General features: G+C 39.4%; 1 protein-coding gene across 2 annotated transcripts in view; it reads right to left on the bottom strand.

Moving 5' to 3' along the window:
* The window catches only part of atp8b1 (ATPase phospholipid transporting 8B1), a 37,221-nt gene extending 18,021 nt beyond the window's left edge, over positions 1 to 19,200 (bottom strand). Inside the window, exons 1-3 of one of the 2 annotated variants that reach the window (XM_026298024.1) lie at positions 18,941 to 19,200; positions 8,579 to 8,746; positions 8,331 to 8,428 (exon numbers count right to left, since the gene is read on the bottom strand). In XM_026298024.1, the coding sequence (XP_026153809.1) occupies positions 8,331 to 8,428; positions 8,579 to 8,738 (258 nt within the window). In that variant the 5' untranslated portion in view covers positions 8,739 to 8,746; positions 18,941 to 19,200. Of the gene's footprint in view, positions 1 to 8,330; positions 8,429 to 8,578; positions 9,056 to 18,940 lie in introns of those variants that run through there. The other variant, XM_026298025.1, reaches the window with a different exon arrangement.
* Between the last annotated feature and the right edge of the window lie 5,708 nt (positions 19,201 to 24,908).

The following is a 24,908-nucleotide window of genomic DNA, read 5'->3' as shown; positions in this document are numbered from 1 at the left end:
GCCCAATACAATCCCTACAGTGAAACATGGTGATGGGAGCATCATGTTGTGGGGGTGTTTTTCAGCTGCAGGGACAGGACGACTGGTTGCAATTGAAGGAAAGATGAATGTAGCCAAGTACAGAGATATTCTGGAAGAAAACCTCTTCCAGAGTGCTCAGGACTTCAGACTGGGCCGAAGGTTCACCTTTGAACAGGACAATGACCCTAAGCACACAGCTAAAATAACAAAGGAGTGGCTTCGGAACAACTCTGTGACTGTTCTTGACTGGCCCAGCCAGAGCCCTGACCTAAACCCAATTGAGCATCTCTGGAGAGACCTGAAAATGGCTGTCCACCAACGTTCACCATCCAACCTGACAGAACTGGAGAGGATCTGCAAGGAAGAATGGCAGAGGATCCCCAAATCCAGGTGTGAAAAACTTGTTGCATCATTCCCAAGAAGACTCATGGCTGTACTAGCTCAAAAGGGTGCTTCTACTCAATACTGAGCACAGGGTCTGAATACTTATGACCATATGATATTTCAGTTTTTCTTTTTTAATAAATTTGCAAAAATTTCTACATTTCTGTTTTTTTTCTGTCAAGATGGGGTGCTGAGTGTACATTAATGAGAAATAAAATGAGCTTTTTTGATTTTGGCAAATGGCTGCAATGACACAAAGAGTGAAAAATTTAAAGGGGTCTGAATACTTTCCATACCCACTGTATATATATTTAAAGCCTAACTTGCTCCGGTGTGTCAGGTGTGTCAGTGGTTAAATAATCAGGTCACCATTGTGGGTGTGGCTGAAAACCTTACAAAAGCCTGACCTAATTTATTACTCCATTATCTACACCTCCCATTATCCACACTCATTATCTTTTTGGATGAAATACAAGGCAACTTTAAATGTAAAGTTATAGCCAGGGTACTTTTTACGATAGATTACATATTTAATGAATTTACTGATGACAAACATTTTTACAATAAAAGGAAAAATTACCTGTTCTACTATTAACGTTATTTACATGCTGAATTCCAAACATATGGAAATCAGCCTTTGTTCTTCCTCTTTTGTTCTCTAAGAAGTAGGTGACCCTATTGTCAACAACTATCATCCCATTTCCAAACTATATGTCCTGGCCAAAGTTATGGAAAAACTTAAGCAGCTTAAGGAATTCCTTGAGAATATCCATTCATCCATCTTCTTCTGCTTATCGGGGGCCGGGTCACAGGGGCAGTAGCCTAAGCAGTGATACCCAGATTTCTTTTTCCTTGGACACTTCCTCCAGCTCTTCCCGGGGGGACACCGAGGCCCAGGCCAGCCGAGAGACATAGCCCCTCCAGCGTGTCCTGGGTCTTCCCTGGGGCATCCTCCCAGTAGGACATGCTGGGAACACCTCCCTAGGGAGGTGTCCAGGATGGAATTGGAACAGATGCCCGAGCCACCTCAGCTGGCTCGTCTCGATGTGGAGGAGCAGCGGCTCTACTCCGAGCTCCTCCTGGGTGACCGAGCTTCTCAACCTAACTCTAAGGGAGCGCCCGGTCACCCTGCGAAGGAAGGTCATTTCAGCTGAGACCTTGTCCTTTCGGTCAGGGCCCAATGACCATGGGTGAGAGTATTATTATTTTCAAGAGTTCCTGAAAATAATATGTTATCTGTTTTTTAATCTGGTTTTAGGAAATCACATAGCACAACCACTGCAGCTTTAAAAGTTCTAAATGATCTCATTGACTCTCTATAAAACACTGTGCCACCCTTTTCATCAACCTTTCCAATGCTTTTGACACGGTTAATCATACACTATTGAAACAGAGACGTAGCAATATTGGACTTTCAAACCAATCTGTCAGCTGGTTTGAAAATCATCTCTCACAAAGAACTCAGTGTGTATACACAAAGGGTCTCATGTCCAATCCACTTACTATTACTAGGGCATACCACAAGGGTTGGTTCTCGGACCACTTCTATTCATTCTTCATATCAATAACATCACTCAAAACATTTCCAATGCCAGCTTTCATTTTTATGCAGATGATACCGTCATATATACTTAAGCACCCACACTTAATTTGGCTCTCACTCAGCTGCAAAGTGCTTTTAATATTGTGCAGTCACACTTTAATGATTTAAGATTGGTTTTAAATGCAAATAAAACAAAACTCAAAAGCAAAGGCAAGGCCCGAGGACCTGACTTCGATCATCATTTCTCAAGGTCATCTCATCAAATCAGTGTCTGAGGATAGATATCTTGGGATTTTAATAAATGAGTCACTTTCTTTTACTTCACATATCCAGCAGCTTGTAAAGAAACTGAAGCTGAAACTAAACTTTTATTTCAGGGTCAAATCTTGTCTTTCCTTTAAGGCGAAAAAGAAACTCGTTCCTGCTACCTTCATGTCTGTGCTGGATTATGGTGACATTGTATATATGAATACTTCTTGCCAGTGCTTGCGTGCCTTTGATACTGTAGCTGACCTAAAACAGCAGAATATGGTCACATTCCTGATTGAGGCAGGGTTATATCCCTCTGACAATTTATGACTATGAAACTCTCTGTAACCCACTATGGTAAACAACAGGGGATGGTACAGGCTCTCCAACAAGTACTGCACTGTCAAGACAGCATTTGATAAAAAGATCACTGGCTCTTCACAAAGAAAACCCCTTTTTCAGATTTACATCTTGCTGTAAATACTTTGAAACTACTCCCTTTTCAGGCAAGACCTGAAACCTATACAATGACTAATGAACTGGTCTTTATATCCTGTTCTTACATTTGTGCTTTGATTGCTAAATATGTAACGTGTGACCAGACTTCTATAGATCATCATTGTCAGACTACGGTGTGATATAGAAGTGGTGCTATTGTTTATCTGTTAATCTCTATATAAGTATGAAGTTTTATTGATTTTCATTTATGTTGTTGATTAACTATTGACCCTGATTAGTTACTAAGTTTGGCATATGTCTGAACTTTGCTGGGTTGAAAAAGAAATTGTTGTTCCCATCGTAGAAAAACATTGTTAAAACTTACAACACAATAAGTTACTCTTGATTTACACATGACCAGTGAGACTTAAACCAATCATCAGCAGAGATACAGAACTTCCTGGACCAATCACATTGTGCCAAGCACATTCATGGGACGAACCAGATGGATTCCCCCGCCCATCGCGGCAAGACACAAAAAGACAGTACACAGACGGACACACCCTGAACTCTGAAAGAATGGACTCCGGAACACCCCGAAGAAAATGAACTGAACTGAAAAGAAGAAGAGAACAGAATGGCTGGAGAGAATTCCAGAACAGAGTTCTGAACAGACATGGACAGAGATCTAGACAGATTCAAAGTGTGTTGCTGTCCTCCAGCTGACCATCTTACATCAACCAAGTCCATGAGACAACCCTGCAGCTCTCTCCGGAGAGTTTCATCCGGATAAGAGCGATGGAGAACGAGGAAATGTGACGAATGGACTCTAGGCCTGCAGCCCAGAATTTGGGGACGCCTACTCTCTCCTACTCCCACCAGCAGACTGCAGTCGGACCAGCCCACAGTGGAACAGACTTCGCCTCAGTAAACCCGAGGACAAGCAAGTAACCTGTGGCTGTGCTGGTTGTCTCACACTAATCGCAGTTGGTCTTCATAGTTACTAGAACTTCCTCCTAAGCTGTGTTTAGACCTCAGACTCAAACACAGAACATAAATTGGAAAATTTCTTTTGCACCACTGCAAACAATCTACTGTTAGACTAGTCCAGCTAATTCCTCAGATCAGTTCCCCTTTTGTAAACAGCATGTATATATTGTAAATACCTGAATACATCTTAAAAAGACAACTGACTGGTATCAGTAATGTTTGTCTGCATGCTCCATCGGATTGTAGACTGATATTCTGTATTACTGATTGACTGGTTGATCCACCGTTTAAAGGATCTGGTACCCTAAATTATTAAGATGGTTTATGATATTCATAATCCATAAACTAGACATAATAAACCTTCATGTTCAATACATGTACATATTTGAATTCACTATGTGGTGCTCTGCGATTCATAAATTACAAAATTCTCACTCACCATTGTGATCTGTATGCACGTGTTGGATGGACTGATTTATCCACTTGCAGATTAAAACATTGGTATTTATTTATTTAAAAATGTGTCTTAGGTCTGCTTCCTAGGTGTCTTGAGTCAGCATTCAAATAATTACAGTCTTCGGTCACAAGATTTCTTGACATTGTCTCTTCCTAAGGTAAGAACCAAGCTGGGAAAGAAGGCTTTTAAATATGCTGCTCCCTCTGCCTGCAATAGTTTGCAAATCCATCTGAAATTAAAGGAGCTGGTCTCAAATACATTCAAAGAAAGATCGCATAACTTGTTAATTGGAAATTCTGGCTGTAGATGTTTTAACTAATGGAAGGTTTAGGAACACTGCAGACTATACTTGTTGGTACCTTGTAATGCATGTATGTTTTATTGTAATGTTTTTGTCATATGTTTTGCACTGTGTTTTATTGTATGGATGAATGGTTAAAACGTCTACTTGTAACTGATCTCTGTAATGCTGCTGTCTTGGCCAGGACACACTTGCAAAAGAAATTTTTTTTATCTCAATGAGTTATTTCCTGGTTACATAAAAGTATCCATGTGGCCTGACCTATAAGGAAAGACAAAGAGGTCCTTAAAAACACACAATGCAATACATGCGGGTGATTCAAAATGCCCTCCAGGAAGAGATCCTGTGAAAAAACATTCTGCGGCCAGTCAGGTAGTTTTCAACATGTCTTACTGTGCAGATAGTAGTCAGTAATGACACTCTCTGCACAGATAACCATCTGTATTTATAGTCAATTATAGTCTGGATTTATCAGCAGGGCAAACTGGCTCTGTATTTTATTTTTTAATCTTAATCCATTAAGATAATGTGTACAGTATTGATATTGAAGTTAGTAGAAACATACACTGCTTCAGTCCAACTGGCTCTCTCTGTGACTAATGTGCTATGTGTCTAATTAGTGAGATGACCATTAGCTGGATGACCAGGTTTCAGCCTCCACAGACGGCATACACTTAACACATAAGAAACATTGATGTTCATAAGAAAGATACTTGAAATGATGTTCTTTCCACAAGTGCAGCAGACAAGAGCTGAGTGATGAAACAAAAACCTAAAGGAGCCGAGGAATAGTGATTATCTAATTTTGCTCATGTATGAAATGCTGCCACAGCTTGTCATCAATTCACACGTCTTACTGATCTTTTATTTAGATCCATATTCAAAAAAAAGCAGCATATAAAAAGACAGATTAAAGTATAAACACTGCTAAAAAACAGTCATGCTTGATGATGTCACAGGCAGCATAACATTCCCCACAGCATCTACAGACTCTTGCACGCCTGTCACATGTGCTCAGTGTGAACTCACTGTCATCTCCCAGGGCACCTGCCAATTCTGACTGTGCTCGGAAACACAGCAAAGCTTCTTGCAGCTGCACATATGGATGTGCCAGCCTGGAGTAATTGCGCAACCTGATTGTGCTGCAGGTACTGACTCGTGACAAGATCACTAGAAAAACAAAACCTGAGACAAATCAGTCAGGAAGGATAAGGAGAGAGCATTTGTCTGTGTCCTCCACCTGAAAAACCCATTCCCTTTTTGGGGCATGTCCTGCTTTTGCCTCTTCATTGCACCTGCTGTCACAGTCATTTGAACCAAAGCAGGTGAAACTGATTCATGATCACCTGTAGTGTCGTCACGATACTAAAAGTATAACTTTGATACCAATACCTGCATAAGTATCCCGGTACCACTACTGAAACAATACCACAAAAAAACTAAACCATCTGGAATAAGTAATGGAATAATAGATGACAAAACATGAATAACAATATATATATATATTTTATATATATATATATATATATATAGTTATCCGTCATCTTTTACAACACAACTTTGATAATACTGTAAAACATGACGGCCAAGTGTTTAAAAAATAATAAATGTAAAACGTACTGTAATGCCCCGCTAAATTCACAGCCAGCAGACGTTCTTTTGTCACTTTGCTTTATTAATTTTTTAGTCAGAACAGGTAACAGGCTACTGTTTCAGCCGTAGCCACGCTAACCCCACTCACCGAACAGCTCTCTCTCTCACCCTCCCTCTCTTCCCTACACACACACTTCTCTCCTCCCTGACCCATCTCCCTCTAGCTCACCCTACCGACTCCCCAAAGAGCACCCTGAACAAGACCACTTATAGTCATTACAGCACCTTCAGATCCCCCCCCCCAACATTGTTAGCACATATTAGCACATGAGAACAATCATCAGAGGTCGCTCATTCTGTTGCAATTCAACACTATAATAACTATAATATACGCAGCCTCCAAAATGAGACGTGACTTATATCGCTACATGTGTCTCTCTCGCCTCTGTAAAAGTTCTTTGTTCATAGCACCCCTGAGTTCGGGGTATCCCTATCGGCCTGGCGCACTTCCGTTGTGTTCTCGCTTTTGCAGCGCGTTTGCCCTTGTCGGCCACCGTAGTTTCACCTACATATAGATCAAACAATGTAATAAAAATTATTACACACACACAGAGTACATTCAGTCTCCATCGGGTTATTTCGGTAAATGTAAATACCACAGTAGGCTAACATATTGTACTTTGCCTGAGCAATTAGCTTCCCTCCTTAACGTTTTAATATGTTTGTATAAGAAATAATGTGTCCATCTTTTTGTGGCCACAATAATCTGGAAATGGAGACTGAGCAGTGTGTGTTAGTTAGGGAACAACTTGCATTTGGTATTAAATGTTCCCACTGCAACCAGGACGTTGTCTGTAATAGATTCAACTTGGGGCTATCAGTATCGTTTCCTACATAGTTTAATATGGTAGCTTTCTCATTTACCTTCATTTTTCTTCTTACAATCTGCAAGAAGGTCAGACCAGGTTTTCCCACCGTAAAATTTCATGCTTTTGTGACTGCTAGTCTGTGAATCTGCACCTCCCTCCCGCTTCCTCCTTCATTTGCATCGCTGAATTACTACTCCTCTCTCCGACACTGTAACCAGTCCGACTCGATGTCTGTAGCCTTAGACTTAAGAATGACTATGTCTAACGATGCCACTGATCGCTACCCTGTCACTCTTTAAGTTATTTTCACAAGTCGCCACATCTGTCATCGAGGTGCTACATAAGTGAAATAATGCCGCATTTCACTTCATGTGTCTGCTTTGTTCACAGACCGCAGACGGTCGGAAGTTGCTGCCATGACTTTTTTCCAGCCATGAAAGCTGCAGGGAAGCAGAGAAAGACACGCCCCCTGTGCCTGCTTCACTGCAACGTCATTTCGGTTATATATGGCTTTTATTAATCTGTCGTTCAAGTATCGATACTTATAAGATAAAGTATTGTACGGTTCTTTACGGCAGGATATGGCGATACTATTCTAGTATCCGTACACCGTGCAACACATCAACTGTGCTTCCTAGTTGTACAGACTGATATCCCTGGAGTTTGACTGTAATGTAGATGTTCCCTTCATTTTTTGAGCAGTTCAGTTTGTGGCCTTTCAAACAGCCTGAAGCTACTCAGCAGAATCAGAGAGGTGATGTCAGTATGACGCAGATGCCGGAGAATATCAAATCAACACAACACACTTCCTTGTTGATGAAGGGTGTGTCAATTTTTCCACCATACTGTCTTTGCAAGTGATATGCAAATATTAGACTTTGATTTAGCTAGACCACTAGGAGGTATCCAGTTTACATTAGACTTGCTGAAATGAAGATAGAGTCACTCTCACTATTACTTGCTAACAGGCAAACACTGCCATTGCTAGCTCCCAGAGGCTGAGCCATTCATAATATTTAGTAATACACTTTGCCCTTTTATTAATGAAAGTTACATTAAACAATACAATAAAAATGCTTCTGTCAATACTCAGTTTTGTTAAAACATATTTTTCTGACTTTGTCAATACCACTGTAACCAAGAGAGGCACTGCTGAGCAAAAGTTATAGAGTCACTTATAGGTTTATCATCACTGATGACTCAACTCAAGGTTCACTTACTAACTTCAGCAAGAGATTTCAACTCCATCTCATGAGCTTCAGCAGTATATAAAGTTTGCCCAATTAAGAAAACTCATCCAAGGACCTCGAGACATAAATGAAAGTTCCACAACAACCAGAAGAACTTACTAAGCCATGCAAAACATAAACCTGTCCTGTTCTTTGTTTGAGGTGTGTTATGCATGCTTAATTCTATATGGTCGGGGTTTATTTGAACTTTAGATGATTTCATAAATACCAGTTTTATGTAGACTGCTGAACTTACAGAGTATCTGCTCTTCTTGAAGCAGAGGAAGATCTTTTTTTTGAATTCTGGCAGATGGTGGTAAGGCCGGTCATTGGCTTTCACCTTCCAACCAACCTCTGGAAAAAAAAAAAAGAAAAAGATTCTTTAAAATGGTTGCCTTAATGTAAATGTAACAGTAATACGTGCATATAAATCTTTTTTGTAATGATATAGTTAAATCAAAAAATAATTTTGATGTCATTATTAGTATGTCTTCATTGACTCACCACTAGGTTTAACCTCCACAGGAGGGTGCACGACTTCTGCTTCCTCTGCTTCCCCTTCAGAGCTTGGTTCCAATTCATCATCTGTCTCATCGTCACTGTACGGCATGACTTCATCGTCAGGCCCCAGGGACCCCTGGGAGTCTGCACGCTGCCGACTCATCTTCGCCCCTAATGTAATGGTGAGAAACAGAGTTTAATTTGATCAGAAAACTTAACGTGAAATCATTTTTACCTAATTCAAGACCAAAGGCATTCTAATCACCTTCAGCTGTACTTTGGTAGCGAACGTTAGCATGATGACTGATAAAGTAAGAAGGTAAATTTGCATAACATTATACCTGCATACTATTAAATGTGAGCATTGTCACTGGGCATGTTGGCATGTTGATGTTAGTATTTAGCTCAAAGTACCACTGTGAAAGTACAGCCTCAGTGTCACTACCATGGCTGTAAACTCAAAGTCTTGTTCCAATTTTTAACTTAACTATTTCCATCAGTTTTTTAAGTACATTTTAGTGGAACATTTTTTGAGAAGAGACTCTCCCAAAGTTGTAAAGACAAAACACTCTAGGCTAAAGATAATGGAGGGAGTGGGTTACTGCCATAAGCACACTGTAACAGCAGACTTTTAACCATGTCTTCAAATGCAGCCATTCGGAACAGGTATGAATTTGTCCAATTTCTGTGTATTAACAGGAAAAAGTAGGAGGAACGATGTGTGTTCAACACATGTATATAAGTATGCAAGTATGTAAGTTTGAAAATATTGCCAGATATGAAATGTCAGATTGCAGGATGATTATTTTTGTTCCTGTCTCCATCCAATGATATAATGACCTCTCCCAGTGACACCCAGCTAACTGCTCCCGGTTAACAGGTTTTAAATTTTGTCTGGTTCTCCAGCTTAATACATAATGATGGGGAGGGGCCCATTAGCACAGTGATAAGGACCATTACTTCAGTTTCCAAGAACAAACATGCATAAAAAGCACTGAAAAAGTGCCAGGAAGGTGCCAACAAGTCCAAGTTGATCAGAGTCAGACAGGGAGCACAGCAGAGCTTCAGTTTGTGAAAATTAAAGAAAGTTACTCCCGATAAATATTTTATTGTTCGCGGCCTAGATAAACCAAACGAGACCTGACCATTTTGAGTCACTGCACTTCCAACCTGTCCAACCTGGATAGGACTTTGTAATCGCTGGAAACCACAGTAACTTAATATTATCCTTCAAGGTCACAATATCTCAACTGTACAACAAATGGGTCCTTGGATGTATTAAGATTGTCAAATGCAATGTAACATTGGAAAATGTAGGATTCTAACCAAAGAAAAACAACCCAGAATGAACTTTTTTTTAGGTAGCCCTGTGTTTGTTTGTTTTTTTTAAATCCAGTCCCCACAGTGGGATTAAAAAAGCCTGACCTGTGCACAGCTTGTTTGTGGAGGTTTAACACTGATTCAATTTCCTTCACAAAACATAAAACTTGGATTTATGGGTCTCTGTGTGACATGCAAACAAAATACCATATATAACAACAACCTGGGTAACAGTACAGGTAAACAAACTATTTGTGGTGACTTGTGGTGTTTTTAATTCTAAAATTCAATTCAACTTTATTACAGACTCTAGGTCCAACACAACAGAGAAATAAAGAATAAAAACAGGAATGCACAAAATGAAATGCTAATAATTTTACTGTTAAACTTTCATCCTCAGAACAATTATAACTCATTTGAGAGCCTCACTCTTAGTCTCTCATATCCAAACTGGAAAACACAAAAACACTGTGTACCGTCCACCTGTCCCTTACTCAGTTTTTAACTGAATTTCCAGACTTCCTGTCTGATTTAGTGCTTAGTTCAGATAAAGTCATTATAGTGGGAGATTTTAACATTCAGCACTGCATTTAATTCAATATTAGATTCAATTGGTTTCACTCAAAATGTTAATAAACCCACCCACTGTTTCAATCACACCCTTGATCTTGTTCTGACACATGACATTAAAATTGAACATTTAATAGTTTTTCCCCAAAATCCTATTTTGTCAGATAATTCTTTGGAATTATTGGAAGAAAATTCCACTACAGCAGATGTTTATCTGACAATGCTGTTATTAAATTTAAGAAAATGATTCCATCTTTATTTACATCTATGCCATGTGCCAACACAGTGGAGGGCAGTTGCCTCAATCCCACTCCCTATCAAACTGATCATGTTGCTGACAGTGCTGTTGCCTCACTGCGTGAAACTCTTGATACTGTGGCCCCTCTGAAAAAGAAGTTAGTGAATCCGAGGAGATTAGCTCCATGGTACACTTTACATATTTGTACCTTAAAGCAGGCATCAAGAAGGCCGGAAAGGAAGTGGCTTTCCACAAATTTAGAGGAATTTTATGAGGGGTGCCAGTGGTTTAGACATCAATGGTTGTGTGTTGAGTTATTTTGAGGGGACAGCAAATTTACACTGTTATACAAGCTGTACACTCACTACTTTACATTGTAGCAAAGTGTCATTTCTTCAGTGTTGTCACATGAAAAGATATAATAAACTATTTACAAAAATGTGAGGGGCGTACTCACTTCTGTGCGATACTGTACCACAGGCCTTTAAGAGTGCAGCAATCAAACCCTTATTCAAAAAGCCTAGTCTTGATCCAGGAGTCTTGGCTAATTACAGACCAATATTCAACCTAACATTTATTTCTAAAATCCTAGAAAAAGCTGTTGCTAAGCAGCTATCAGACCACTTACACAGAAATTAACTATTTGAAGATTTTCAATCAGGATTTAGAGCACATCATAGTACAGAAACAGCCCTGTGAAAAGTCACCAACAATCTTCTCTTAGCCTCAGATAATAGACTTGTTTTCATACTTGTCCTGCTAGACCTTAGTGCTACATTCGACACTATTGACCACAACATCTTATTACACAAATTGGAGCATGTGACTGGTATCAGAGGAACAGCATTAAAATGGTTCCAATCCTATATATCAGACAGATTCCAGTTTGTTCATGTCCATGATGAACCTTCCACACATACAAAAGTTAGTTATGGAGTTCCACAAGGTTCTGTGCTAGGACCAGTTCTGTTCACCTTGTACATGCTTCCTTTAGGCAATGTCATTAGGAAGCACTCTATTAATTACCACTGCTATGCAGATGACACTCACCTGTATCTATCTATGAAACCTGTTAACACAAACCAGTTAACCAGTTCAAGCGTGTCTAACTGACATAAAAGCCTGGATGACCAGTAACTTTCTACTTTTAAATTTAAATTTAAGTTTTTTGTATTTGGGTTTAACTTTAGTATTAAATATTACCAATCACAGCTGTGGAAACATTGACTCTATTTTTGTGTAACACTTAGTATTATTAATTCAATTCAATTTGATTTGTATAGCACCAAATCACAACACAATCATCTCAAGACACTTTACAAAAAAACCCAACAAATCCCTTATGAGCAGCACTTGGTGACAGTGGAGAGGAAAAACTCCCTTTAACGGAAGAAAAAACCTCCAGCAGAACCAGGCTCAGTTTGCCACCCAATAATTTAATTAATTGAATTCTTCACCTCAACTGTACACATCCCAAATTTGCATAAAAGACTATTTGCTTGCACGTTCTGTTATAAAATGTGAAAGAATACAACAAAGTTTAAAAGTAGGGAACTGTTTTTCCCTGCTCAAATGTGTTCTTCCCTCTTTATTTTCCTCGCTCGCCAAAATATGGGTAGCATGTTCGCCAATACCAATATATCTGCGATAGGCTCATATCGGCTGATAAAATCGGCAAAACAATTTATTGGTGAGGCTCTAGTTACCATAGTAAGGAAAAAGCACAGAGCATATTAAGTATCGTTCATCCATGTCTGCCATCTTGGACTTCTGGAGAAGTTGTCAATCACAAAAGCAACCAACAGCATTTACTGACAGAAACGTCCATGAGCCCACCCCAAACTGTCAAAACCACCCCCCATGTTTTGTTGCACACAAAAATCAAGCACAGAGAGCACTCGAAGGAAATTCACAAGGCAAGCGAGGAAAAGTATTAAATGGAGAGGGAAAAACACATTTGAGAAGGGAAAAAAAACAGCTTGAGCGTGATATTATGATAAATGACCAGTTCTTCTTTCTGTGCATGCAAGCTTCACAATTGCGTTTGCAAGTGGGATATTTGCGCTCGCGAACTGTAGACAAAACATAACGTCTATATATTTCACCCTGTGTTTTTGCGCTCCCTAGTTTTGACATTGATGTAACACCATAATTTAGACACACCTCTGTTTCTCAAGCAGCTTCTTATGATTAGCGTGATTAAAAGCTTAAGAAACATAAAACATAACATAAAAACTGATGAATTTTGACACCTATATTTGTTTACAATCTCCTTTGAGGCATATATACACAAGTCAGTGCCACATTTAGTTTTAAAACCAAATTGATTATCTGTGGTCTTGATAAGTTCAGTCAGCCTATTCAGCAGGATCTTCTCCAGCACATCTGATGCCACACTGGGCCTATCTTTGTCTAGACTACTTACCTTACCTAAAGATACAGAATTATAATGTTCTGAATTCACTTTTAACTTTATTAACTTTATCGCTATTACATGACCATCTTTAAATATAAGATGATGGAGATTCTACAATATGCCTATTGGTGTATATGCTGCCGACACTGCATTTAAGAGGGGGTTAAAAGCAGTAAGACAGAGAGCCGTGTTTTTTTGTTTGTTTTTTTCTGAATAAACACGGTGCACCAGTCATTCCAAACACAGCCTGAGAAGCTTCAAGGAAAAACACCTCGACTCATTTTGTTTGTGTCAGACACACCTATCGTTCCTCACCACAGCCTGATGTGTGTCTGTGTGCATCTACCTGCATTTGACATTTTCTGCTGCTGTTTTTCTTCCATGTTTACTGTTGAAGATACCGGAGTGTCTGCCATAACACAGACCTATTTATTTTCATCCAGGGAACTCACCCGTCATTGAATAGTGGGGAAAATCCATTGACGGTGTTCAAACTCCAAGATGATCAAGAGTTAAAAACATGTAAAACTGCACTGCATGAAATACCTCGACAATACACTTCATATGGACGTGTTATTTTGTTTATTTAAGTGTAGTTAAGTATTTAAGTGTAGTTTCTTAGCCAGGCTGTTGTCATCATCCAGTCAAGCAACATGCCACACCAAAGAAATACACAACCTCGACTAAAGCTCTGCGTCACACCTGCATTCATCCATTGTTTTAGAAACTCGTCATAACTGAAGGCATGCCTGGCATTAAAAGGAAAGGTTTCAATTGTGACAGCAAAACAATACAAAGCTGTCATTGTTGCCACATAATTGGTTTTAATCCAATTGTATTGATCTAAGGCATGCTTCTCTTCATACTCTAGGTAAGACACTGTATAACATCTATTTTTATGTTATATAAGTATAATAATCCCGTCAAATCGCAAACCTCATTGCCTTCAGATGCCCGACTATGCAGATGCCCAAACAGAAAACACCATTTGTATAAGTTTGAACACTTCTTTAACTGCTGTGTCAGTACTGTACTTTCAGAACAGGGGAGTTGGAACGTAACACAGTATTTAGTAATGTGAATCCTTTTTTTCAGTAATGAGCAATTTAAGATATCGCAATAACAGGAGTCACTTAGCTTTGTTTGTAATTGAAGAGGGATGTGAACCACACAGCTGAGGTCGGGACTTGTGGAGTTCCGTGTGTAGTCACTGAAAATAAGTCTGTGGCTAGATGGTGTGTCTGCTATTCTCTTGCTACACATGTTAATATTTATTTTTAGAACAATTAATAGAACAACAATTATCAACAATGAATACAATAACTATTAATAACCACAATTGATAGAATAACAATTAACAATGAATACAATAACTATTAATAACCACAATTGATAGAATAACAATGATCAACAATGAATACAATAACCATTAATAACCACAATTAATAGAATAACCATAACTGATATGCAACAATGCATTATTCAAGTCAATTTCTTTTTTTTATGATTTCAAGTTTTCATAAATGTTATTCATCTTATATTGTTGTAAATACTTTTGGGTTTTAGATTTTCAAGAGAAGAATTTTAATGATTCTACCTTGAGCTCAAAGATAATATGATCAGTATTATTCAGTTTTCTGAAATTTGCTGAACAAATAATTAATTAATAAATCAGAAGAATAACCAAAATAATCATTAGCTAAAGCTCTACAGATATTTAATGTAACTATTTGTGGGTTGAGTTCCAATTCAAACAGAAAATTATAACATAGTCCTGTTTTATTATTTTTCCATGTTATTTTACTGCATAACCATGGAGACTAGCAACCACACTGACAGAAACTAGAGGGGTCTACGAGAACTCAACACACCTCACAAAATCCCACCAACCGAAAACTCAGCAGCAAGATCACCTATCTCAGAGAACTGGTTTCATGTCTTGCCTAGGGCGTCGCTAAGGAAACAACAAAGAGGAGGGAGGACGGGGGAGGGATTCATGGAGTGGGACAGAGAAGAACATACCTGAATGACAACAGTGAAACCCGAGAGAGGGGAGGAGGTTCAGGTCTCACTCATGCAGGCAAGGAGAGAAGTAGAAAAACAGTGCAGACACTCAACTGTTCAGAACACTGCAGATCTGCAGAAAGTTATCAGTTTTAATTTAAAAGGATGTCACGAATATAAACATTTGGTCAGGAATAAAGCACTTAAATGGCCATAACCATGGAGTGCATCATGCTCAGCGGGTTCTATATGTGTATTTGATTAAGTACAAAAAAAGCTGGATTTCTCAACCTTCTGCAAGAAAGGTGGACTAAAAAACCTACTACAGAGAAACAGGATAATTTTTGAGCAAAAAACAAATCTGTTTCATAAAAAACCCAAAGCCCTTGTTTCTTGGCCTTCAACTGAATTTTGAATGAATTTAAACATTATGGATTTTTGACATCTCCTGCAAAATTGAAAATGAAAACAAGCCCTCCCAAAAGACATAAGAGAAAGAGCTGGGAAGTTCAAGAAAAGATATTTTGTTTACTATTTTTCAAGAGAGGACCCTGCTGTGATGGAGCTGTAGCCGAGGGGAATGTAAAGTATTTGTGTCTGACTGGGCAGCCCGTGCAAGTAAGAACAACGTTTCTCAACAGAGTCAGATTTCTGCAGTAGCTGAGTAGAATCTGTCACACCTGACCTGTAGCAAAGGTGGAAAACTTTTTTTAAATGACTCTCCTGTTCTCTCCTGTACTGCCATTTAACAGTGACACAGCACACAGAGCAGCACGAACAACAAACTCCTCCACTCTTCTCTATTATTAATACCCCGTTCTACCATTCAGGCCTTTCTTATTGTCTGTATTCTTCTCTTAGCTATAATGTTCACCATTTAAATAAGTGTCAAGTCTAAAATCGTCTGTGTTAGGTGTGAAAAAATAACCCTTAAAAAAACTGCAGCCTTCTCAGTTTCAATAACATCACTGTTATGGTGAAACAGAAACATGGGGTCAAAAACTGGTTGAACATGACTTTCAAATAACAGTGCACATGCCAATGCCCTGCTATACATTGTGAATACTTAATGCTTAAGACAGACTGGGGTATTTCTAACAAGATAAAGAAAAAATTATGGTCACTGTATTTAAGGATCAACCTGTGTCACCTTAAAATTCTCTAACAAAGCAGCGTTGGCAATTTTTGAAATATTAACAAATTGATTTGGGATTTGGTACAAACAACTCAATGTAAACAATGATTGGCTCATTTTAATATGATAAAACCTTCATTAAAACTACATTTTACTGGTATTTATCTTCATTTGTCATGGATATTTTTAATTAATAAGATATTTGGTCTTCTTGATCAATAACCAATAAATCCTCTGATGGTGTCTTTACTGGTCAGAGCTTAGGGTTAATGAGGAATCTTCAGTGAGATTCATCAGTATTTTGCTCACAACTGGTGTCCAAACAATGAATCTGTAAACAGTCAGTCATGTAACCCCACACTGAGCAAGGCTCTAGTAGTGCCACAGTACGAGTTTCACTTCTTTGATGGAGGATGACGATGTTCCAAATCCAAAGTTGCTGCATTTGAGCAGGATTTTTGACAAACTACACCTTCATTTACAAATTGAAATCAGTTGTCCAACAACAAACACAGACACAGGCACCCTAAGAATTATCCCTTATGCAGTCAAATTATATTTGACTCCCAATTTGCCTGTGATGTACATTTGAGTGATGATTTGAGATTCAGTAGAACTCAAGATTGAGGTAAAAAGTGTTTCTGACAGAAGTGGCTTTGGCTAGTTTATAAGGTACCTTGTGGCCTTTTCTGACCACTAGTGGCACTGTAAATCACTGTTATGTATGGATGTCTGTTTGATTAGCATCTATTATGCTGTACTTACAATGTACTCCCAGAAATCTTTTACAAAATCGTTATTAAACATTCATTTTTAATCTAGCTAAAGATCCCTTAACTTGTCTATAATTTAAAAGGTACAACCCAAACCCCTTACAAGTACATTATCCAGCATCCCCTGGTCTAGTGCTACAGAGCTCATGCCATAGAGCAGCTTCTCCAGAATATATTCTCCACCCAGTAGATAAATATGTGAAACTACACACACTGACAGTGACAGAAAGCTGCAGTGCCAGTTAGAACTAGTATGTGAACCCATCAGGTCACCTGTTTAAAAATATTCAGAAGATTTAAAACAGCTGCCATGATGCCCTCACCCCATCTTAACCTTCAGTCCATTTGCGTCTTCAGTCAGGATTCAAATTCTCCATTACTGCTTTCAAGGTACACAATTTCCATAAGCAGACAAACATTTACTAGTCAAAGGATTCAAGATTTGTTTTGGAGAAGCTCTGGAGAAAGTGAGCTTGTTTTCTAAAAAACATCTAGGTTGGACATTTCCATTGTGTTCAAACACAACCAGCTACAACTGAGTTTGCATATTCTCCCTGTATCTGTGTGGGTTTTCTCTGCATGGGTGATTAAATACAACTATGCCTCAGTATCTTATGAGAACGGAGTGGGGGAGATAAAGTGAATTAGTATCCTCCAGCTTCTGATTGACTGAACACACCTGATCCAGGTAGATCAGGGATAGTTGGCCAGGTCAGTGGCCCTTGAGAAATATAGACTGCCTACCCATGATGTAAAGGAAAGGAAACCAAATCATATTTTTGCAATATTAGCAAAATGTTGCTTGTGACAGGCCTAAATCAAATATATGCAAGACCTTTAGATCGTTTGTCTCTTCCATAACTACATCGACAATCGCAGTGATCAGTGGTATTCTGCCTTCCATAATAAATCAGAAATGTTTTACATTGTCTTACATTAGACGGATGGTATTTTCCTTAGTCAGCATCATTAGACTCTTATAATGGAAAGGTTCAGCTAGAAGCAGGGGTAGCCCATCACTGGAACATTTCCAATTCAATACAATATCTTAGTTTGCAGCTCAAAACCAAAATGATACAATTTACTTTTAATTATTAGTAACAGAAGCCAAAGTTCTAAAGTGTTAACTGTGTAAACAAAATTGCCAAATGTTTGTTTAGGAATTCTCTAATAAGATGTTTACCCGATTATAAATTTGAGCAGACATATGATACTAACTTTGAGATACATGAGCGTTTTTGTTTCTCTGCGCTACAGACACATTTTGGCCACTGCCGATATTATTATGGGTTAGTACCCAGCACTACTTGGAAAGTTCTGACTCTTACAATGTTAAGTCATCTTCATTATTAGACTAGTCAAAGAAAATGGTGTGAAAGCTGGTGTAGGTGGTAGAGAGGGGACGATTCAACCTTTTGACCACTTTTATAGTGTGTGGTGCTTTTAACTGCAGAGTGTTACTCTACACTTGTTAATGATGACAAGCAAAACAAACGTTTACAAACGAACTCTCTTTGAATCCAAACGTAGTTCAAACAAAGCACAGAGTCCAGTACAGAGGTTTTATGCGTTGCAATGTCTATTTTCTTCAATAAACCTGTAATAGTGGGTTTTATAGACTTGACAGAACCTCGTTAGATTTTTAGACGTTTTAATGTCTTATATAACTGAATTTAAGAAACTACAACAGGAATGTGCAAAATACCAGTTCTGTGCAGGTTTTATCCTCCAGGTCTGCTAACACGTCTCGTCAGCCACTTCAAACCACACAGTGTCGTTTGAGTGGAAAGGTCAGGAGCAGCCGCCCAGGTGAGACTGTTGCTGCTCTCTTGCTGTTCCCTATGCACTTATAAAGCCCGAAACTCAAAGCAAAACACAAACATGGATTTAAATGCTGATCTGGACTTACCTTGTGTCCTTCGCAGACTGATATTGACACCGTGGATCCTGTTCTCTATCAGAGGCCGGGACTTCTCCTACAACCGCAACATGTTTTCACTCTTGTTCCTGCTTGTAGAGAGCTCTGACGCAGCCGCTCCCCGCCCTTCTCTCCTCTCTGCCTCACCTGCTCTGCGCTCCAGAGAACCCCGCCGGACCGGTCCGACACGTCCCACGCTTACAAAAACAAATTAGCCGCTGGCCTACACAACGCCTGGCATTCTGGAGGGTTGCGGAAGTGGGCGCGGGTGAGTTCGGATCACGTGACGTCCAGGTAAAGGTGTGTGAGCGAGTTCCTGATTAATAAGGTGGTTGTCATTTGCAGTAAAGGTGCGATGGGTTTATTTTTAAATCGTATATAAACAAGACATTATATAGGCTCTAAAACACTTATGAAAAGCATTGAAGAAAAAAGTAGGCTGACATTGCATAAAACATAATGGAGTGGTTGGCACGGTTGCCTCACAGCAACAAGGTTCCGGGTTTGTATGTTCTCTATTTACATGGGACTCTGTCTGCGTGGTTTGTTTTCCCAACTCCAACTTGCACCCACAGTCACACGCAGGTGAGTTTAATTAGCGACTCTACCCGATTTGGTGATGTGCTCAGGATGTATCCTGCCCACTGCTGGGATTAATGCGATGGATGAATGAATGGATAGAATTAAACAGAATAAAAAATAGGTTGCATTTACAGATATTTATAAACTGGTACAAGTGTAATTTAACAAAGCGAACAGCAAAACCTTTTAAGCTGCTCTGGTTTTTGTAACAAAAAGATTTCAGTCCATTCAGGATTTATCCTGCTGTTGTGTGTTTGCTGCTTGTGGTAAGCAGATCACAAATTGTACTTTTGAATATGATTGATATGATAGTTGAATATGATTTTCAGTTTTTCTTTCAGTCTCTAGGCTGCAAATAGAACTGATGTGATCTATGTTGAACACTATAGATAGGCTACTTCTTTTGAGAAATGATGTAAGAGTGATTTCATGCAGTCTGGGTACAGCCAACTGATACTCTTCCTTCAGCCAGTAATGTTAGTTTATATAGTTGCCATTTCTTTGTTACGTGTTGTATGTCTACCCTATTTCTTCACCAGCAGTGCCACCTAGCGAGAGGAGAATTCTGCTCTACACCATGAAAAATAATATTCAGCAGGTCTACTGTGCAAAAAAATGCTGTCATGTGAGGATACAATAAATAAATACATTTTTCATAGAAATAATCCTCCTACAGTGTCCTCACCACAAAATTCAGAGTCTGAATTTTGCAAAAGAACATTTACACAAGTCTGATGCATTTTGAAAAAACGTTCTGTGGACCGATGAGGTAAAAATTCTTTTGACCACAATGAGAACTGTTTGGAGAACAAAGAGTACGGAATTTCATGAAAAGAACACCAGTCCAACTGCTAAGCATGGGGGTGGATGTTTTGGGGTTGTATTGCAGCCAATGGCACGGGAAACATTTCAAGGGTAGAGGGAAGAATGGATTCAATTGAATTCCAACAAATTCTGGAAACAAACATAACACCATCTATAAAAAAGCTGAAGTTGAAAAGTGGATGGCTTCTACAAATGGATAATGATCCTAAACACACGTCAAAATCCACGATGGACTACGTCAAGAGGCGCAAGCTGAAGATTTTGCCATGGCCTTCACAGTCTCCTGACCTAAACATCATTGAAAATCTGAGGATAGACCTCGAAAGAGCAAAGTGTACAAGACGGCCCAGGAATCTCACAGAACTGGAAGGAATAATGGGCAAATATCCCTCAAACAAGAACGGAAAGACTCTTGCTGGCTACAATGTGTTTGCAAGCTGTGATACTTGCCAAAGGGACTTCTGCTAAGTACAAACTATGCAGGGTGCCCAAACTTCTGCTGTGGGCCCTTTTCCTTTTCTGTTATTTTGAAAATGTAAGATGAAAATTTAAAAATATGATTTGTTTAAAATATTTCATCTTCCACTTGCTTAACTGTTCATATTAGCAGAAATTTTGACCAGGGTGCCCAAAATTTCACATGCCACTGTAAATAGTGGCCTTTAGCATTCATTATGAAAGACAATTCCATTACAGCTAATGATGATTTTTTGTTCTGTATTCAAGGATGAAACTTTTACTGGTGATTTGGGTGTTTTATTCCTTAGTGAGCCTTAATCCTTATTTCGCCTTCATCAACCGTAAGAGCTGAAACATACATACAACTTGTGTAACTCTTTAGCTTAGCTTGCATTGTTAACATTGTTACATACTAGTTTAATACTAGCGCATAGCTTAAAACTGGAAGTCAACCGTTTTACTATAAAATAAAGTATTTATCCCAAAATAAATTATGCCTTAGCAAAATGTACTCTGGGTCATTTACATGTATATAAAAACGTTAAACTGCATGCTCTCCTTTTAATAGGAGTTTGATGGTTACCTCCTTTGTGACAGAGGGTACCCCTTCCAGCCACATCTCTTAACACCTTATCCTGATCCTGCACCTGGCCCACAGCACAATTTCAATTCAGCTCACAGGACACGAGCCAGAATTGAAATGACCATAGGCAAACTCAAGGCCTGGTTCCAGTGCCTTCACAGGCTCAGGGTCGCACCGGACAGGTCCTATGACATTATTGTGGTGTGTGTTTCAAAATACACGTACACAACATAATGACAGTGTGAAGAGAGCAATGTCCTGCATCAACGGAAAGTGAAACAGTCCATCTTGACTAGCCTCAGGATGTGCCAGATGGCAGAATAATTAGGGACACAATTTATTTTATTTATTTTGCATAATAAAACAAAGTCATTTTATACATCATACATCAGTAGCACCATATCACCTTACCCACTGTTAACGTGTGTTCCAGTAGCTGGATTTCTAGCTTGGTCTTAGTAATTTTGAGTTTTAACTGATCCATCTCCAGATTTGTTTTGTGTATTTGTTCTCAAAGTGTACTTTGTACAGTTGTTTCACTGGCAGCTAGAAGAACACAAACGAATGATGTTCATAGTGCCATAGCCACTTAGTATTATTACAAGTCATTATTCAACAGGACACACAATCTTACAGTGGCTAGTTGGGCAGTGGATGTAGATGTAGATAGATAAGGGTATTCATCAAGTGATATTAAAACTTCCACTGGGGAAAAATATATGGAACATGTCTCCTTCTCTGTTGCTATGGTGAATCATTGTATCTGTGTTCCACTGATGTGGGCTTTTATATGTTGTCAGGCACGCACAATTTCAGATTCCATACCAGCTTTCCCTCAGACTGATGAAGCTGCTCGGGTGAGTTGTGAAACGTTTCGACCGAAAAGCTGAAAGTCCTGTTGCCATGACTCAACCTCTAGATACCCTGGACAGGTTGCCAGTCCATCGCAGTGCAAATACACTCTTTCAGTTTTAAAAAAATCACTATTTTGCAGTTTCATGAGACTCTCAGTAGAAACCTTCAAGGCCTTCATTTACCTGCCAGTTCAGCATTGCTACAGTATGTAGATGATTTGCTGACCTGCAGTCCATCTGAAGAAGCATGCAAAATAGATACAGTGCACCTGTTAAAACATCTTGCAGAAAATGGCCATAAAGTAAGTCTTTCCAAACTGCATTTTGTACAACAAAAGGTGACATATCTGGGTCACATCATCACCCCAGAAGGAAAAACACTGTCACAAAAAAGAATTGCTGCAATTCAAAAATGTTCCTAAGCCAATTACTAAAAAACAAAGGATGAGTTTTCTTGGCATGACATCATTTTGCAGGCAGTGAATCCCAAATTACTTGCTGCGTGAAGCTCCCCTGTCTGCTATGGTGCATGGTAAAGAACTCTCTGCACATGACAAAATCCTGTGGACTCCTGAAGGAGAGTCTTTCGTCTTTCTGGATCTAAAGGCAGCACTCACTGTAGCTCCCACACTGGGTCTGCCTAATCCTAACTTAACCTTCACTCAGTTTGTCGACCAGAAGGGCAGTTGCATGACTTCTGTGTTATGCCAACCTCATGGCGGCAAACTACGACCTGTTGCTTATTTTTCGTCAAAGCTGGATCCAGTAGCAACAGGTCTTCCTCTCTGTCTGAGAGCCATCGCTGCAGCAGAGAAAGCCGTTCTAGCATCACGCGATTTTGTTGGCTATTCTGATCTGACATCGATGGTTCCGCATACTGCTGCACACATATTGCACACACAGAAAACTGCACACTTGTCAACACAGTGCTGGTTAAGATATCACACTATTTGGCTTGAAATGCCTAACATCACTGTTAAAAGCTGTAACGTGTTCAACCCTGCAACATTTCTTCTCAAAGAAAATGACAGAGATGCTCAAAACTGCACTGAGGTGTTGGAAACCATCTGTACTCCCAGACCTGATCTTGCAGACACACCAATCTTGAATGCAGAGATGGAGTTATTTGTTGATGGCTCTACTTCCTGTGATGTCAAACAGGTAAAAATCAAGTAGGGTTTGCAGTTTTCACAAAACATAGTGTAATTTTTAGTGGCAAATTGCGTTCTCATCTGTCTGCACAGGCTGCTGAACTAATTGCTCTTACCGAAGCCTGTAAATTGGCCAAAGACAAAACAGTCAACATTTACACTGACTCACGTTACGCTTTTGGTGTTGTCCATAATTACGGTTGTCTGTGGAGACAGAGGGGCTTCCTCACATCAGCTGGAACACCCATTGCACATCATGCTCTTGTTTCAGCTTTGTTAGATGTCATCCTGTTGCCTAAACAAATCTCAGTTATGAATGTGAAGCTCACACTAACAAAAAGGATCCCATTTCTACAGGAAAGTCAAGATTGAAAAATGTGCATGGGCTAAGTCCATTTGAAATCATTTTTGGGAAACCTACTAGTCTAGGACTTAGTCCAAACAAACAAGCTCTAATGAGTGGAATTCATGAACATGTGATGTTAGACTATTGTGCAAAGCTTTCTGCCTCTCTCTCAGCCCTTCGTCCACAGGTGAAAGCAGATCTGTCTAGCCCTGCAGATACCATACTGCATGATCTCAAATCAGCTGACTACATGCTCATCAAGGACCACCAGTTGGGCGCATTGTATACCATAACAAGAGACACTCTCCTTGATAACATACACATATCTTGGGCATGGACAATCCAAAACAAGTAGACACATGCAATAAAAGCCGCCCTGAGCTCATTTCACTTATTGTGCAATTCCTAGATCAAGAGAGTGTGAAAGAGCTGGAGGATGACGGCATGGCAGAATTACTCATGCTCATAGATAAGATAGTGGAATGACAAGAGGCTGACAAGCAGACAAAGATGTGCTAATTCAGACGTAGTTTTATCAAAGACACCAGAATAGAAGCTAGCTTCACTTTCAGAACAGGAAAAGCTACAAAGGGAGTTGGACACAGTCACTCTAGTACTGAAACATTCCCTGCAGAAGGGCCAGAAAAAAGCCCTACAACCAGTAGATACAGACAGGAATGGGATTAAACAGGGTCAGGCTTTAGCTCAGCAACAGATACCTCAACCACTTTTCCCCTCACCATGGGGTAAAGGTTTTAAGGTATCAGGGCAGGTTGGAGGGCCAGGGCAGAACGATAAATTGGTCTTCTCGAGCTTAGCCCACCAGATAGAACATGGCAAGAACAAGGGGTTCCCTGAGGCTGAGATAGTCAACACTGTTGTTAGGGCTATAGTGCCAGGCTCATAACCGGGTTTGACTTTACCAACACTCAGACGCATCCTTGGCTTCCACTGCCAAGAGAAGGGGGCCACAGAACTATACAAAAAGCTAAGCTCAGAAGTGGAAATTATGGTTTCTGAGTTTCATTGTTCGTTTTGGGTTGTCCTTTTCAGGTCAATAATGTAACATGCATTAGACTGTATAATGTGATTGTTTAGAGATGCAACTTTGTCAAAAAGGGGCATTCAAGGATGAAGAGAGAGGGGATTTACATTCTAA

Source organism: Mastacembelus armatus, chromosome 12 (assembly GCF_900324485.2).
Source record: "Mastacembelus armatus chromosome 12, fMasArm1.2, whole genome shotgun sequence".
NCBI classification, from domain to species: Eukaryota; Metazoa; Chordata; class Actinopteri; order Synbranchiformes; family Mastacembelidae; genus Mastacembelus; species Mastacembelus armatus.
Note: the sequence above shows the minus strand (reverse complement) of the source record. Positions and strands in the feature narration are given on the sequence as shown.